The 15,491-nt window shown below is 48.7% G+C and overlaps 2 protein-coding genes across 7 annotated transcripts in view; one reads left to right on the top strand and one right to left on the bottom strand.

Moving 5' to 3' along the window:
• The window catches only part of LOC105515052 (cytochrome b-c1 complex subunit 6, mitochondrial), a 23,138-nt gene that overhangs the window by 6,402 nt on the left and 1,245 nt on the right, over window positions 1–15,491 (bottom strand). Inside the window, exons 1-4 of one of the 5 annotated variants that reach the window (XM_011946775.1) lie at window positions 5,182–5,388; window positions 1,972–1,998; window positions 1,041–1,188; window positions 769–930 (exon numbers count right to left, since the gene is read on the bottom strand). In XM_011946775.1, the coding sequence (XP_011802165.1) occupies window positions 769–930; window positions 1,041–1,103 (225 nt within the window). In that variant the 5' untranslated portion in view covers window positions 1,104–1,188; window positions 1,972–1,998; window positions 5,182–5,388. Of the gene's footprint in view, window positions 1–768; window positions 931–1,040; window positions 1,189–1,971; window positions 1,999–5,181; window positions 5,389–15,491 lie in introns of those variants that run through there. The other 4 variants (XM_011946783.1, XM_011946766.1, XM_011946757.1 and 1 more) reach the window with 4 other exon arrangements.
• Window positions 5,080–15,491, top strand: part of LRRC41 (leucine rich repeat containing 41) — a 26,112-nt gene continuing 15,700 nt past the window's right edge. The window contains exons 1-4 of one of the 2 annotated variants that reach the window (XM_011946804.1): window positions 5,080–5,203; window positions 5,607–5,877; window positions 11,254–11,340; window positions 12,291–12,361. In XM_011946804.1, the coding sequence (XP_011802194.1) occupies window positions 5,679–5,877; window positions 11,254–11,340; window positions 12,291–12,361 (357 nt within the window). In that variant the 5' untranslated portion in view covers window positions 5,080–5,203; window positions 5,607–5,678. Of the gene's footprint in view, window positions 5,204–5,378; window positions 5,878–11,253; window positions 11,341–12,290; window positions 12,362–15,491 lie in introns of those variants that run through there. The other variant, XM_011946797.1, reaches the window with a different exon arrangement.

Genomic DNA, 15,491 nt, shown 5'->3' with positions numbered 1-15,491 from the left:
TTTTGTATTTTAAGTAGAGACGGGGTTTCACCATTCACAGGATGGTCTCGATCTCCTGACTTCGTGATCCGCCCGCCTCGGCCTCCCAAAGTGCTAGGATTACAGGCGTGAGCCACTGCGCCTGGCCAATACAAATTATTTTTAAAGAACAGTCTGTTATTGAAGAGTACAAAATCCAGCTTCCCCACTGTTTAGCAGTGCGTGTTGGGATGTTTATTTTTTTCCTCTGAGCCTCAGTTTCTATCTGTGAAATGGGATAATGATACCTATCTCCAGGGGAAGTAGTAAGGATTAGGCAAGATTATTTACAGGCCAGGCACAATGGTTCATGCCTATAATCCCAGCACTGTGGAGGGCCAAAATGGGAGGACTACTTGAGCCCAGGAGTTTGAGATCAGCCTGGGCAACATAACAAGGCACCGTCACTAGAAAAAATTAAAAAATTAAAAATTAGCCTCTCATGGTGGCATGCACCTGTAGTCCCAGCTACTTGGGAAGCCAAGGCAGGATCACTTAGGCCCAGGAGTTCAAGGTTGGCACTGAGTTATGATCATGCCACTATACTTCAGCCTGGGCAACATAGTGAGACCCTGTCTCAAAAAAATAAAATAGGTTATTTACATAAAATGCTCAGCACTGTACATCACATATATTGGGCCCAGAGTAAATACTCACTGATGGGCCTTCCCCTAGCATGGAAAGATTGTCAGCACCAAGTTTTCCCTGACCATTGCAACCTTTCCCCTTCCTGACTTCAGACGGACTTACGCAATGGTCCCTTGCATGCAAGAAGTCTAAGAGCTCCTCCGTGCAATCCTCTTCTGTATGTGATCGAGAGGACACACGCTCATCACAGAGCTCTAGCCGCTCCCGGGCCTTTACACATTTCTCCAACTGCTCGCATTGCTCTCTCACTGTTGTTAGCGGATCCTGATGTAGAAATAGAAAAAAAACAAAATGGGGATTTTTAGCGGAGACCCACCAAACACATATGCTTTGATTAACACAACCACCAAACCAAGGTGCTGCCTCTGAATTACCGTGCAGAAGGCCAGCTGGCAGAGCCACACTGCCGCCAGAAATGGCAGAATGCGGTCTCCCATTCAATTCTGATGCTAAGTAGTAGGGAAAAGTTTCACATTCCTGCCTTCCAAGGTTGCCAGTATGCACTGAAAGCCTCAGTCCTATCTGAAAAACAAGGTAGTAAAGGAAACCTGGCCAAACTTGAAATAGATCTATAGGCGGCCTTACTTATTAACACGGCATTTTGGAATATGTCACGTCTGAAATTTCAAATCCCTTTGTCTGAGAACCAGGCCTATGCACCCCAGCTGCCCAGCTAGAAAGGCAATGCTAACATAGAGAAGGACTATCTAACAAAGGTTCCCTCAGAGTTCTTTTTTTTTTTTAAGATGGAATTTCGCTCCTGTTGCCCAGGCTGGAGTGCAATGGCACAATCTCGGCTAACTGCAACCTTCGCCTTCTGAGTTCAAGCAATTCTTCTGCCTTAGCCTCTCGAGTAGCTAGGATTACAGGCATGAGCCACCACGTCCGGCTAATTTTGTATTTTTAGTGGAGACAGGGTTTCTCCACGTTGTTCAGGCTGGTCTTGAACTCCCGACCTCAGGCAATCTGCCTGCCTCGGCCTCCCAAAGTGCTGGGATTACAGGCATGAGCCACCATGCCTGGCTCAAAGTTCTTTATTAAACCACAAATAGCAGATGATTGAGTGCCAGGCCCTCAAGATGCCATCTGCACCCTGACCACAACTGAAGAAGCCCCAAACCCAGAATAGACTTAGCTTCCAAGGCTCACACCCCAAACACTCCAATGCATGGGAAGTATCAAAGCTTATTCCACCCCCATTATCTACAAGGTATCAAGTAAAGACTCCTTAAAATGCCCTTAGAGTTTCATGAGGCTCAAACCCTGCTTTTACTGAGATGTTTCCAAACCTGAGACAGTTCTTACCACTAATTCCTCCTCTTCCTCTTCCTCCTACAAAAGGAAAACAAAATTAATGTTAGCAGCAATTTTATGACATATTTATTCCCAATCATACTGTGTAATTACTGAAGATAGACATTGACACTGCTATTAATGATGTTATTTTGTTTTCTGTGTTTTATGATGTTTTTACATTTTAGAGGCCTTGCTAATCCTGGAGCTAATCCTGCTCTTCCAGGACTAGCTAATTTTTAGACATCAAACTTGCCTGCGAGCATACCTTTCATATGCAACCTAACTATCCAAAGCACTTGTAGCCAACTGCCTCCTTTATCTTTTGTTTTGTTTAAGAGACAGGGTCTTGCTCTGTCACCAGGCTGTAGTGCAGTGGTGCCATCATAGCTCACTGCAGCCACAAACTCCTGGGCTCAAGTGATCCTCCTGCCTTAGCCTTCTAAGTAGTTAGGACCATAAGCACACACCACATGCCCAGCTAACTTAAACATTTTTTTTTAGTAGAGACAGGGTCTCATTATGTTGCCCAGGCTGCTCTCAAACTCCTGGGCTCAATCAATCCTCCTACCTCAGCCTCCCAAAGTGGTGGGATTATAGGCATTAGCCACTCGGCCTGGCCCTGCCTCCTTTATCTAAGTTTCATACACTAAGCTCCTGTTTCCCCTTCTCTAAATCACCCCAGGGACAAATATAGGACAACTAGGAACCAGCCCTATAAGCCAGAGCCCAACGAAATTATTCAAACCATCCAATCCTAAATTTGAGCAAGTGTACCTACCCCGCCCACCAATTCCTTCCCATAGAAACCAAGGTGCTGAGCCATGCTTCATTCCCCTCACACTTTCTGCCTCCTGACTAGCTCGGACACTTCCCCATACAGCCCTGCATTTTTTGGTGTGGTATATCCCTCTTTTGGGAACTTTAAGTAATAATAAACTCTTCTTTCAAAAGCAGTTGACTGCAGATCTGTCACCTTACCATACTTGGTTAAAAGGAATCCCAGGTTCATTTCAAGACAGAGACACCATCTCACTTTCATTAACAAGAACCGAAGTGTGCTTAATACTCTCCAGTTTACAAAGCACCTTCATATCTAATATGATTTAATTAATCATAACAGTCCCTTAAGGAAGTAATCCCAGTTTAGAGATAATAAACAGTAATTAGACATCTTCTGATACAGATTCAAGCTGCCAGATGTTCACATGGGGCCTACACAATCTAAAATATTTGTCCCAGTATTGCTACAAATAGCTAAATTTAGTCCTTACATCCCAAACCAAGTTAGGAGGAAAACCCATTTTTTTCTAGACTATGAAAAAAAAAAAAAAAGAATTATGGGTTCCTCATAGAATACCCTACTTTATTTTATTATTATTATTATTTTTTGAGAAAGAGTCTCGCTCTGTCACCCAGGCTGTAGTGGCACGATCTCGGCTCATTGCAAGCTCTGCCTCTCCGGTTCACGCCATTCTCCTGCCTCAGCCTCCCAAGTAGCTGGGACTACAGGCACCCGCCACCACGCCCGGCTAATTTTTTGTATTTTTAGTAGAGACGGGGTTTCACCGTGTTAGCCAGGATGGTCTGGATCTCCTGACCTAGTGATCCGCCTGCCTCGGTCTCCCAAAGTGCTGGGATTACAGGCCTGAGCCACCACGCACACCCAGAATACCCTAGCTTAAAACTGACTGCTTATTTACTCTTTTCTCATCTACTGCAGCAGTGGATCTTGCTGACCTTTCTGCCTTTCTGAGACCCTGCTGACACAATCACGGCTCACTGCAGCCTGGACTTCCTGGGCTCAAACTCCTGAGCAGTTGAGACCACAGGCGTTTACCACCATGCCGGGATAATTTCTGTATTTTTTGTAGAGACGGGGTTTGACCACGTTGCCCAGGCTGGTCCAACTCCTGAACTCACACAACCCACCTGCCTAGGCTGTCCTCCCAAAATGCTGGGATTACAGGCGTGAGCCACTGCGCCCGGCCTCAGGCTCTATTTCTTTTTAGAAATAATAAGACGAGAAAAATTAAGGGATAAATAAGTCTCCAATTATTCTGAACCCACAGCCCAGAACAGCTGCCCTGAAGTGACCAGAGAACAGACAGAAAATGAGATTAGAAACAACTAGTGGCTGTGTCGCATAATGGGTAAGAGTCCCGGTTCTAGAACCGCACCGCTTGGCTGCAATTCCTAGCTGCACCAATATGTTAGCTGTGTGACCTTAGAAAAGATATTTAACCTCTACGCTTGTTTCCTCATCTGTAAAAATGGCACTAATAGTACCTAACACTTACTTCATAGGAATAGTGTGTAGACGAAATGAATTAGGGCCGGGCGCGGTGGCTCATGCCTGTAATCCCAGGACTTTGGGAGGCCGAGGTGGGCGGTTCACGAGGTCAGGAGTTCGAGACCAGCCTGGTCAACATGGTGAAACCCCTGTCTCTACTAAAAACACAAAAATTATCCGGGCGTGGTGGTGGGCACCTGTAGTCCCAGCTACCCAGCTACTTGGGAGGCTGAGGCAGGAGAATCGCCTGAATCCAGGAGGCGGAGGTTGCAGCGAGCCGAGATAGCGCCACTGCACTCCAGCCTGGGCGACAGAGCGAGACTCTATCTCAAAAAAAAAAAAGAAAAAAGAAATTAATTAGTGCATGTAAAGCACTTGGAATAGCAGGCAGTCAATAAATACTTATCATAGCAGCACTCTTTCCCTAGGAAAGAGCTCCCTCTTCCATCACAGAATAACATCGTACATTCCTCACTGTCCCCAAAGACACACACCTTCCTCAAAGAAAAGGAAATCACAAGGCCAGGTCTTCCGAACCTCCCCAGTAGATATGGTAGGGATTCCTAACCTGAGCTGGGGCAAGGTGGTCTGTTTGCTCCCCAAACCTGTGAAACGCGAGCTTCAGAACATCTGACTGACTGCAAACATAGGTCATATTTTTACAAGACTTTAGTCCACAAAACATTTTCGCTCTCAAACCTTCACTACATTCACAGAATGCAGAAGCCGAGGCCCAGAGAAAAACTAATCATCTATCTGTCCAAAGTCACCGGACGAATTTCTGGGGAAAGGTCGTGGGAACTAGAGCTCCCGACGCTGCAAATCCTAGAGGGTAAACTGGGGGCTAAGAAGGCCCCGTGCGTGTTTTGGCGGGCTAGGTCTTGGGCTTCAGGACAGAGAAGAGGGTCGAGTGGATCGCCTTGCCTTACCTCCTCAGGATCTCCGGACTCGGTAAGCATCTTTCGCTCGTCCTCCAGTCCCATGTCTGGCTACGTTCTAGATTCAACAACAGCAGCAACAGCGGTACCTAATCCACTTCAGGATCAAGAAGGACTTGTAAGGGTCACTCAGCGGAAATCCGGCGATCTGGCCGGAAGTGCGGCATACTCATCGTAGTCGCGAACACATGCTCAGATTGGCATGTACTACCAGCCACAGGCAGGGGTTAGGGGTAGCTGATGTTTCCACCTGAGGAGACTTTGCTAAGAAACATCCCCTTAGTCCCACCAGACCCAAGCATAATTGATCTAGGAGTTCATCTAAAATAGTAACTCCTAAGAGACTTGCGAAGTATGCTAATTTATTCGAAATTCCTTTAGCATAATTCACAATCTTCCCCATATCGATTATGGAGCCGTCCTAACTGCTGACCTTTTCAAGATGGCGGTCTGCGGGCGACACTCTCGGGCTCGCGCACCTCCCCAAGATGGCGGCGCCCGAGGCCTGGCGCGCCCGGAGTTGCTGGTTCTGTGAGGTAGCGGCGGCAACGACCATGGAGGCCACGTCCCGGGAGGCGGCGCCAGCGAAGAGCTCGGCCTCGGGCCCCAACGCTCCCCCCGCCCTGTTCGAGCTGTGCGGGCGGGCGGTGAGCGCCCATATGGGGGTTCTGGAGAGCGGGGTGTGGGGTAAGTCGCGGGGTGAGGGGCTACCTCTGGCTAAAAGCAGGGGGCGGCCCAGCGGCCGGGGGGCGCGGGGGGCGAGGCCGGGAGGCCCGGGGCAAGGCCCAGCCTGGGGCACTGAAAGCCAGATCGTAGGATCGGAGCATGAATTTTGTGACTGACAGGGCTGGACAGAGTAAAGACGGAGACCTAATGGGCAGGCTGACCCACACCGCGGCCTGGCTCGGGGGCGCGGGGGGCGAGGCCAGGAGGCCCGGTCTGGAGCGAAGGAGGCCGGGCCCGGGCGACTGAGGCTGGACTGGCGGGCCGGAGCTGTGGGCCGCGAACTGACACTCGGCTGGGCCGGGCAGCGGAGTCTCGGATGTCGAACCGGTGGGCAGTGATGGCCCGGCTGCCCTGGGGCAGGGGCCGAGGTTAGGAGTCCCGGCCTAAGGCCAAGAGGCCAGGCCCGGGGCCACCGAACCTGACTGATGGCCCGGGACTCCCAGTATCTGCCTGACACGCCACAGGGGTCGAGACTCCGGAGGCCAAGCCGATGGGCGGAGGGGAGGACAGCGGATTGGAGAGCGAGGGAATGGGGCAGGGGGAGAGGGCGAAAGGCTCGGGGCTCCGCGGCCTGTCTGACGGCCCAGGGCTCACGGGAGCGAACCGACAACCGGGGTCTCGGGTGCCAAACTGACTAAGCGACCGAGCGACCCGCAGGACAGGGAGCGCCGGAGGCCACTCGGATCGGCTCGAGCGGCGAGGAGGAGCTGGAGAGCGAGTGGGGAGGGGGGCCCGGAGCGGCTTAAACAAGCGAGGGAGGCTCGAATGATGGACAGGCGGGAAGGGCCAAGGAGGCCCCAAGCGGGGCGACGGCCCGGGGATCCCGGACTGCTGGGCTGCCGTGGCAGGGGGCGCGGCGCCGCCAAGAGGCCTTGGGCTGAATGGGAGTGAACGGGGGCCTCAGGCCTGAGGGCGGCCGGGACCAAAGGGCCGGGCCTGGGTGGAGGGCGGCCTGGGGCGCTGGGATGAACGGCCGGGGAGGGCGAACCGGCCAGTTGAGCTGGGAGGCGGGGCTGTGGGTTGGGGACCGCCGGCCACGGCCTGGCCACTGACGAAGGAAACGGGTCCGCGACGTGGGGCTAGTGAAAGAGGGAAAGCGAGGCTCTGCCAAGCAGGCCTGGCCGCGCTGGGGAGAGGGGAGGCCTCGGGCCTGCGAGGCTGCTGGTGTGAGGGTGGGGTCCGGAGGCCGGGACTGGAGTTGGGCGAGGAGGTGGCAGGCCCGGCCGAGGCCTGCCGGGGAGGGTGCAGGAGAGCAGGCCCCGGGCCTGGAGGCGGCGCGGGGGAGGTTCCACCAGGAGGCCTTGCGGGTGGCCGTGGCGTCTGTACAGGAGGAAGGCCCTGGTGAGGACAGGAGTGAGGACTTTGAGGACTCGAGATTGCAGGGCGGAGGGTTTGAGTTATGCCATAAGGAGGGGGTGTGGGGAAAAGGCCCTGGAGTTTGGGGGCGCTGCAGCTCTGGGATAAGCTGGAGGGTGGTCGGGGAGGGCCTTGGCTGTGGGAGTGGAGCCCAGTACCGTGAGGCCTGAGTGTCCTGCATAGTGGTGGTGGAAGAGGCTGTTAGAAGTCGGGCCGGTGTGCGGAGGGGACACTGGAGGCTCCAGGCCAGCCAGAGGCTGAGAAGACAAGGGGCAGGCCCACCCTTGGCGAACATGAGGAAAGTCTCCGTTCTGAGCTGAGCAGGGAGCTCAGAAAAGTCCTAGGGCATGCGGAAGAAGGCGGAGAGGGTCTTGCTTGTCTACCTGGAGCTTCTGGGATGCTAAGACCGGCTAAAAAGGAAGATGACTGGGTGTGGAGGCCCAGGTTGGGAAGCAGCAGCATTAAAGGTGCAGGCTAGAAAGAAGCAAGGAAAATCCCGGCTTAAGAATGGAGAAAGAAAGAGAGGAGTTTGTGGATAACAGGGGATGAGAATTCCTGTGGCTGTGAGAAGGGATGGCTAACTAGAGGAGAGCAGGTTGGAGGGAAAAGGGGTAAGGCTCTGAGGAACTTCTTCCCGTGTTGCTTCTTCCCCCCAAAACAATTGACAGTTTACTGAATCTCCATTTCCCCTTCTCCCTCCCCCATCACTGCTGTACATACCACCATCCCATTACTGGCTGAGCCCCCAGCAAGGTTGAGAGGAGACAGGGGAGGAAGAGCTCCTGTGGGACCAGAAAAAGCTGAATCAAGTGAGGCCTTTTAGGAAAATAGCCAAGGAAGAGGCCTGCTAAGCATTACTATTTTTGAGGAAGGTCTCAGTGTGGGCTAACAGCCAGGAAAGTCTTCCTGGAGGTAGTGAACTAGCATCGCTTTGTGTAAGGAGTTGGGGCAGCAGGGGTATAGAGGCAGCAGGAAAGGGTACAATGAGGAAACTTAAGTAGAATAAGGTATATTATACCTTGAATACCAGGATGTGGAGTTTGGACTTTATCATGAATGCAGCAGAGAGACCTCCAAGGGTTTTGAAGAGGGTAATGTCATCACCAAGAGCAGGATGAAGAGGGACTGGAGGCTGGGTGCGGTGGCTCAAGCCTGTAATCCCAGCACTTTGGGAGGCCGAGACGGGCGGATCACAAGGTCAGGAGATCGAGACCATCCTGGCTAACACGGTGAAACCCCGTCTCTACTAAAAATACAAAAAATTAGCCGGGCGAGGTGGCCGGCGCCTGTAGTCCCAGCTACTCGGGAGGCTGAGGCAGGAGAATGGCGTGAACCCGGGAGGTGGAGGTTGCAGTGAGCTGAGATCCAGCCACTGCACTCCAGCCTGGGCGACAGAGCAAGACTCCGTCTCAAAAAAAAAAAAAAAAAAAAGAAGAGGGACTGGATAGAGACTGAAGTGAAGGAGAGCAGTTAAGCTGTTGTAATAGACCAGATGAAAGGTGATGTGGACTACATTCGTGTGTAAAAGCATAGGGAATTAACACTTTTATACAGCAGGTACATTGAGGACCTACAATGTACAAAGAATTATACTAGATTCTTGATGTCAAGATTCAGTTATTCTGTAAGTAAAGATAAAAAGAGACCCTGGGGTGGAAGTTTTGGTATACTCCAAGATCTTAGACTTGTTCTTTTTCTTTGAGATGGGGTTTCACTCTGTCACCCAGGCTGGAGTGCAGTGGCATGATATCAGCTCACTGCCACCTCTATCTTCTGGGCTCAAGCAATTCTCCCACCTCAGCCTCCCAAGAAGCTGGGACCACAGGTGTTCCCCACAACACCCAGCTAATTTTCTCTGTATTTTTGGTAGAGACGGGGGTTTGCCATGTTGCCCAGGCTGGTCTCAAACTCCTGGGCTTAAGCAATGTCCCCCACCTCGACCTCCAAAGATTACAGGGATTACAGGTGTGAGTTTGACTTGTTCTTGATTGGACAGAGATGCCACTGACAGGATAAAAATAACAACCATCATTTAGTGAGCTTATTATGGCTGGGCATTGTTTTAAACAGATTATAAGCATGATCTTCCCAACAATGTCATGAGTTAATTACTGTTATCTCCATTTTATTTTATTTTATTTTTGAGACAGAGTCTTGCTCTGTCACCCAGGCTGGAGTGCAATGGCGCCATCTCGGCTCACTGCAATCTCTACCTTCTGAGTTCAAGCGATTCTTGTGCCTCAGCCTCCCACGTAGCTGGGATTACAGGCGTGCATCATTACACCTGGCTAATTTTTGTATTTTTAGTAGAGATGGGGTTTCACCATGTTGGTCAGGCTGGTATCAAACTCCTGACCTCAAGTGATCTGCCCGCCTTGGCCTCCCAAAGTGCTGGGATTACAGGTGTGAGCCATTGCATCCCACCTATTTTTTATTTTTTGAGGCAGGGTCTTGCTCTGTCACCCAGGCTGGAGTGCAGTAGTCTAAGCACAGCTCGCTGCAGCCTCGACCTCCTGGGCTCCAGCCATTCTCCCACCTTAGCTTCCCAAGTAGCTGTGACCACAGGTGCATACCATCACACTCTGCTAATTTTTGTTTTGTTTTGAGATGGGTTCTCACTCTATCACCTGGGCTCAAGTACAGTGGTGTGAGCATAGCTCACTGTAGCCTCGAACTCCTGGGCTTAAGCAATCCTCTTGTCTTAGACTCCCAAAGTGCTGGGATTACAGGTGTGAGCCACTGTGCGTGGCCTCAATTTTTTTCCAGTTGAAGAAACTGAGGCTTAAATAATTTGTCCAAGGATTCACATTTAACTAAACAGTTAGAATTTCACCCAGATTTGTCCTACTCTAGAGGCCAAACCCTTTAGACACTATACTATAACCGCTCTTAGAACTAGAGAAGTTGGCAAGAGCAGATTGTTTTTAAGATATATTGACTTTTGGCCGGGCGCAGTGGCTCACGCCTTGTTTTTAAGATATATTGACTTTTGGCCGGGCGCAGTGGCTCACGCCTGTAATCCCAGCACTTTGGGAGGCCGAGGCAGGCGGATCACGAGGTCAGGAGATTGAGACCATCCTGGCTAACACAGTGAAACCCCGTCTCTACTAAAAATACAAAAAATTAGCTGGGCGTGGTGGTGCGCACCTGTAGTCCCAGCTACCCAGGAGGCTGAGGCGGGAGAATGGCGTGAACCCGGGAGGCGGAGCTTGCAGTGAGCTGAGATCGCGCCACTGCAGCCTGGGCAACAAAGCGAGACTCCATCTCAAAAAAAAAAAAAGATATGTTGACTTTAGAGACATGAATTGTTTCTCTTCTTCATAGGAAAGTACTAATTGAGGATATAGCAGTAGCCCAAAGGATGGTAGTGGTTAATCTGGAAGAATGGGAAGGGAATTCAGGAAAGACTTAATAAAGGGCATGTGATACTTGAAAGATGAGTAGTTGATATACTGAAAGTGGCAATGACATTCCTATTAGAACAGCATGACAAAGGACATTCTTGTTGGAAAGAACAGCATGACAAAGGTACAGGGGCAGAAAGCGGCATGTTAGGTAAACGAAAAAGTAGTTAAGTGTGGCTGAAATGTAGGAGGCAAAGCAGGGAGCTGATACTAGCAGGGCAGATTATGAAAGACCTTTTATCACACATATTCAGTAGGTCCTTTTCAATGCCAAATGGTTCATTTTGCTTGGGCAGAAGTGAACTGACCAGCTCCTAAAAAGCATGTCAAGCTCATTTAGCATGTCAGCTTGTTTTGTGGGATGATCTCACCCTGGCCCCTGAAATTCCAGCTTCCAACTGAGTGGCTGAAGATAAGTGGACTAGAGTTTGGAACAGATCTAGATTAGCTTCTAGAGGCTCCATTTGTCAAGTGAGAAGTCTACCCTTCCATTTTCCTTTCCAGTAGAATAAATAATGCTTGGAACCCTCTTGAGTGGGAGGGGAGGAAAAGTAAACTTTTGTTTTGATTTTTGTAGCCCTCCCAGGCCCAATACTTCAAAGCATCCTACCTCTGCTCAATATATATTACTTGGAGAGGATTGAGGAAACTGCCCTCAAGAAAGGTGAGTATCTTTCTGTCTCTTTCTCAGTGATTATGAGCAAGGCACCATAATGTTCTTCAGGTAAATATTACACCTGATACCTGCTAGAACTTCATGCTTTTTTTTTTTTTAATACGGAGTCTTGCTCTGTTGCCCAGGGTGGAGTGCAGTGGTGTAATCTTGGCTCGTGGCAAGCCCCGCCTCCCGGGTTCACACCATTCTCCTGCCTCAGTAGTAGTAGCTGGGACTACAGGCGCCCGCCACCACGCCCGGCTAATTTTTTTTGTATTTTTAGTAGGGACAGAGTTTCAACGTGTTAGCCAGGATGGTCTCAATCTCCTGACCTCGTGATCCACGTGCCTCGGCCTCCCAAAGTGTTGGGATTACAGGCTTGAGCCACTGCACCTGGCCTTAGAACTGCATGCTTTTCAAAAAGTACCTTCACACCTATTTTTCTTTCTCGTTCCTCAGTGTCCTGTGAAACACAAAGCCAAGTATATGATCTTTATTATACTGATAAAAGTGAGACACAGCCACACCACAATTAATAGCAAAGCCAGAACAACCCAGATCTTCCGAATCTTAGTTTCTCTATTTTACCAAGCTTCCTCGCCTCATTAGACACATCTGTTAACAGCTAACATTGAACCCTAATGTGTCAAGCACTGTCCTAGGCACTTTACCTGGAGAAACTCATTTACTCTAATCCTTTCAACAACCCCATGAAATAGCTGTTATTAACATTTTACAGATGAGGAAACTGAACCACAGAGAAATTAAGTAACTTGCCCAAAGTCACATAGCTAGAGTGTAGTTTGCTGATATTCACACCCAGGCAATCTGTCTTTAGAGCCAGTGCTCTTAATCACTCTGCCATATTGCTCCTGTGAACCCAAAGGACAACATTAAAGGTTGATGTACTTTACTCATGGTGGCCAGCAAGCAGCCAAGTGTGATATTTCTCCTTACAGGCCTCTCCACTCAGGCTATCTGGCGCCGACTCTGGGATGAACTGATGAAGACACGGCCTTCCAGTTTGGAAGTAAGTTATCAGGTAGAACACTAGCCTGATTTTGCATGTAAAAGCTGGAATAGCACACAAACACAAGCTGGGTACTGGTAAAGTGCAGAGACAGTGATAGAATGGATTTGGGAGGAGGGCTCTGATGGCTTGTCACAAGGTTTTGGTCCATGTGGCATTTGTCACTGAATTGCTTGCTCACCATATTTGCAGGGGACACAAAACAGGGGAAGTTAGTGATCACAATGGATGGCAGAGCCAGGATTCCTAGAGTTCTTGATGCAGTGGTCAAATCTAACAAAATGAAATTTAATAGAATACACCAATACTTCAATGAGTTTTAAAAGTTCCAATTGCATGGCCTCAGGATGTGGGATAAAGGAGTCTGCTTAGTAACAGCTTGTATAAAAAAGATTAAGGGAGTTTAGTCAACAATATGTTGAAGCCACTCATAATGACTATACCTTGAGCTGTGTGAACTAATGTAAATATAGTATAGGCTGAAGGACAAGGTGGACAACAGTCCTGCCTAGCTCTGCAATGGTCAGGCTACCCGTGGTGTATGGAGAAAGAAGTCAAAGCCACATTATGTGAGTCAGATTGGGAAGACTGGAGATGTTTTTCCTGAAAAAGAGAAGACTTGGGAAACATGACCCATCTTGAAATATATGAATGGCTGTCACATGAAGGAGGGATTAATAGACTTGTTCTGGATGGAAGTTAATGGAAGATACATTTTTGCTAACCTGAAGTTTACGTAAAGCTTAAACCCTGAGCTTATGAAACAAACTAATTCTAGAGGTAATAAACTTCCCATCACTAAGTTCAAATGGAGTCTGGATAACTCCTTGACACACGGGTGTTCTGCAGGGGATTCAGCATTGTAAAAGGGGTTGCACAAGATGACTTTTAGGGCTCCTTTTAGCCCTGGGATTCTATTATTCACTGATACAGATATAAATCACTGGAGCTCTCATTTAAGCAGAGCTTCTTTTACTCCCTCATAACTAGGTGACGGGGTAGATTTAATTCAATAAACATTTACTGAAACTTAACCAGGTACCAGATCTTACACTAGATATTGGAAGAACCAATGCAGCCTCTAATCTTAAAGACCTACCAGTTGTTTTGTTTTGTTTGAGACAGAGTTTCGCTCGTCGCCCAGGCTGGAGTGCAGTGGCTCAATGCAACCTCTGCCTCCTGGGTTCAAGCAATTCTCCTGCCTCAGCCTCTCAAGTAGCTGGGATTACAGGCATGCGCCACCATACCCAGCTAATTTTTTTGTATTTTTAATAGAGATAGAGTTTTTCCATGTTGATCAGCTGGTCTCGAACTCCTGACCTAAGGTGATCTGCCCGCCTCGGCCTCCAAAAGTGCTGGGATTACAGGCATGAGCCACCGTGCCCGGCAAGGACCTACCAGTTTAATAGGGAAATCTACAAATAGATCACATATGATAGGATAAGTGGTGTAACAGAGGATAGTAAGAAGGTTGAGAGAGAACAAGAAAGTCTTTTCTAGGAAGTAATATTTGAACTGGGCCTTCTATGGTGAATGAGGCCAAAGAACAGGTGGAAAAAAAGCTAATGTCAGGAATTGGAGATTTAATTTCTGGGGATGCACTGGGTTCAGTAACATTGAGCCCCATCTCCTTCAGCTTATTCACTTCCAAATCTGGACTGCAACTCTTGAAGTTCAGAACGAGGACACCAGGCCTTATGAGGAAGAGAAGCAGACTCAAGAATATTAGAAAACAGTAACTCCTTTTTGCTATCTTTAAGGAAACATCAGATTCACTTTGTTCCAGTATTTCACAAGCAGTATAGTTGACCAGCAGGTGATAAAGATTATATTTTTCTCTTGGAGAAAGCTTTCTGGAAAAGAATGTTTATTATCCTGTCTTCTTGGCTCAAAGCATTTCAGAGCATTTAGAGTTCCCGGGCTTGGTGGCCCAGCAGTCAGTTAGGCAGAGGTCCTAACTTGGAGTGTATCTATTCCAGAGGGTGTCTTCCGCTTCCCACTTTTGCATGACAATAGCCTTCAGCTCATAAGTCACAAACACTTATTCAGCGCCTGCTCAGTTCCATGTATTATGCTAGGTTCCAGGGATACAATCAATGGTGAGCAAGATAGATACAGAATGCTTATAAAGCAATAATATTTCAAACTGTGTAGTACTGGGGTATATAAAGAGATCTGTGCGGTCAGGCATGGTGGCTCACACCTGTAATCTTAGCACTTTGGGAGGCTCAGGCAGGTAGATCGCTTGAACCCAGGAGCTCAAGGCCAGCCTGGGCAACATGGCAAGACCTCATCTCTACTAAAAATACAAAGAATTGGCTGGGCATGGTGGTGCATACCTGTAGTCCCAGATACTCGGGAGGCTAAGGTAGGAGGATCACTTGAGCCTGGGAAGTCGAGGCTGCAGTGAGCCAAGATCGCACCACTGTACTCCAGCCTGGGCAACAGGAGAGAGACCCTGTCTCAAAAAACTAACAAACAAAAAAAGAGGTCTGCATAATAGAATAGATACTCTGGAGAAAAAGCAAATAATAAATTCAGATTTACACAATAAATTATTCTCTAGCAATTGGTTAGCCATTTGGAAAAAGTTAAGTTAGAGCCTCACTTTACAGTATACTTTAATGACTTCAGTATGAAGAATAAGTTGTGGCCGGGCACAGTGGCTCACACCCATAATTCCAGCACTTTAAGAGGCCAAGGCGGGCGGATCATGAGGTCAGGAGTTCAAGACCAGCCTGGCCAAAATGGTAAAACCCCGTCTCTACTGAAAATACAAAAATTAGCTGGGCATGGTGGCACGTGCCTTTAGTGCCAGCTACTCAAGAGGCTGAGGCAGGAGAACTGCTTGAACCAGGAGGCAGAGGTTGCAGTGAGCCAAGATCACACCACTGCACTTCAGCCTGGGCGACAGAGCAAGACTCCGACTCAAAAAAAAAAAATAGAATTCGTTGTAAAAAGTAGAAGCACAAGAGTTGGGTACAATGGCTCACATTTATAATCCCAGCTACGGCAGAAGCTGAGGTGAGAGGAACAGCTTGAGCCTAGGAGTTGCAGGCATGTGATCATGCCACTACACTCCAGCCTGGGTGACAGCACGAAACCATGCCTCTTAAAAAAAAAAAAAAAA

Source organism: Colobus angolensis, unplaced genomic scaffold (genome assembly GCF_000951035.1).
Source record: "Colobus angolensis palliatus isolate OR3802 unplaced genomic scaffold, Cang.pa_1.0 Scaffold106, whole genome shotgun sequence".
Taxonomy (NCBI): Eukaryota; Metazoa; Chordata; class Mammalia; order Primates; family Cercopithecidae; genus Colobus; species Colobus angolensis.
The sequence above is the reverse complement of the archived record's forward strand: the minus strand, read 5'-3'. Positions and strand labels throughout refer to the sequence as shown.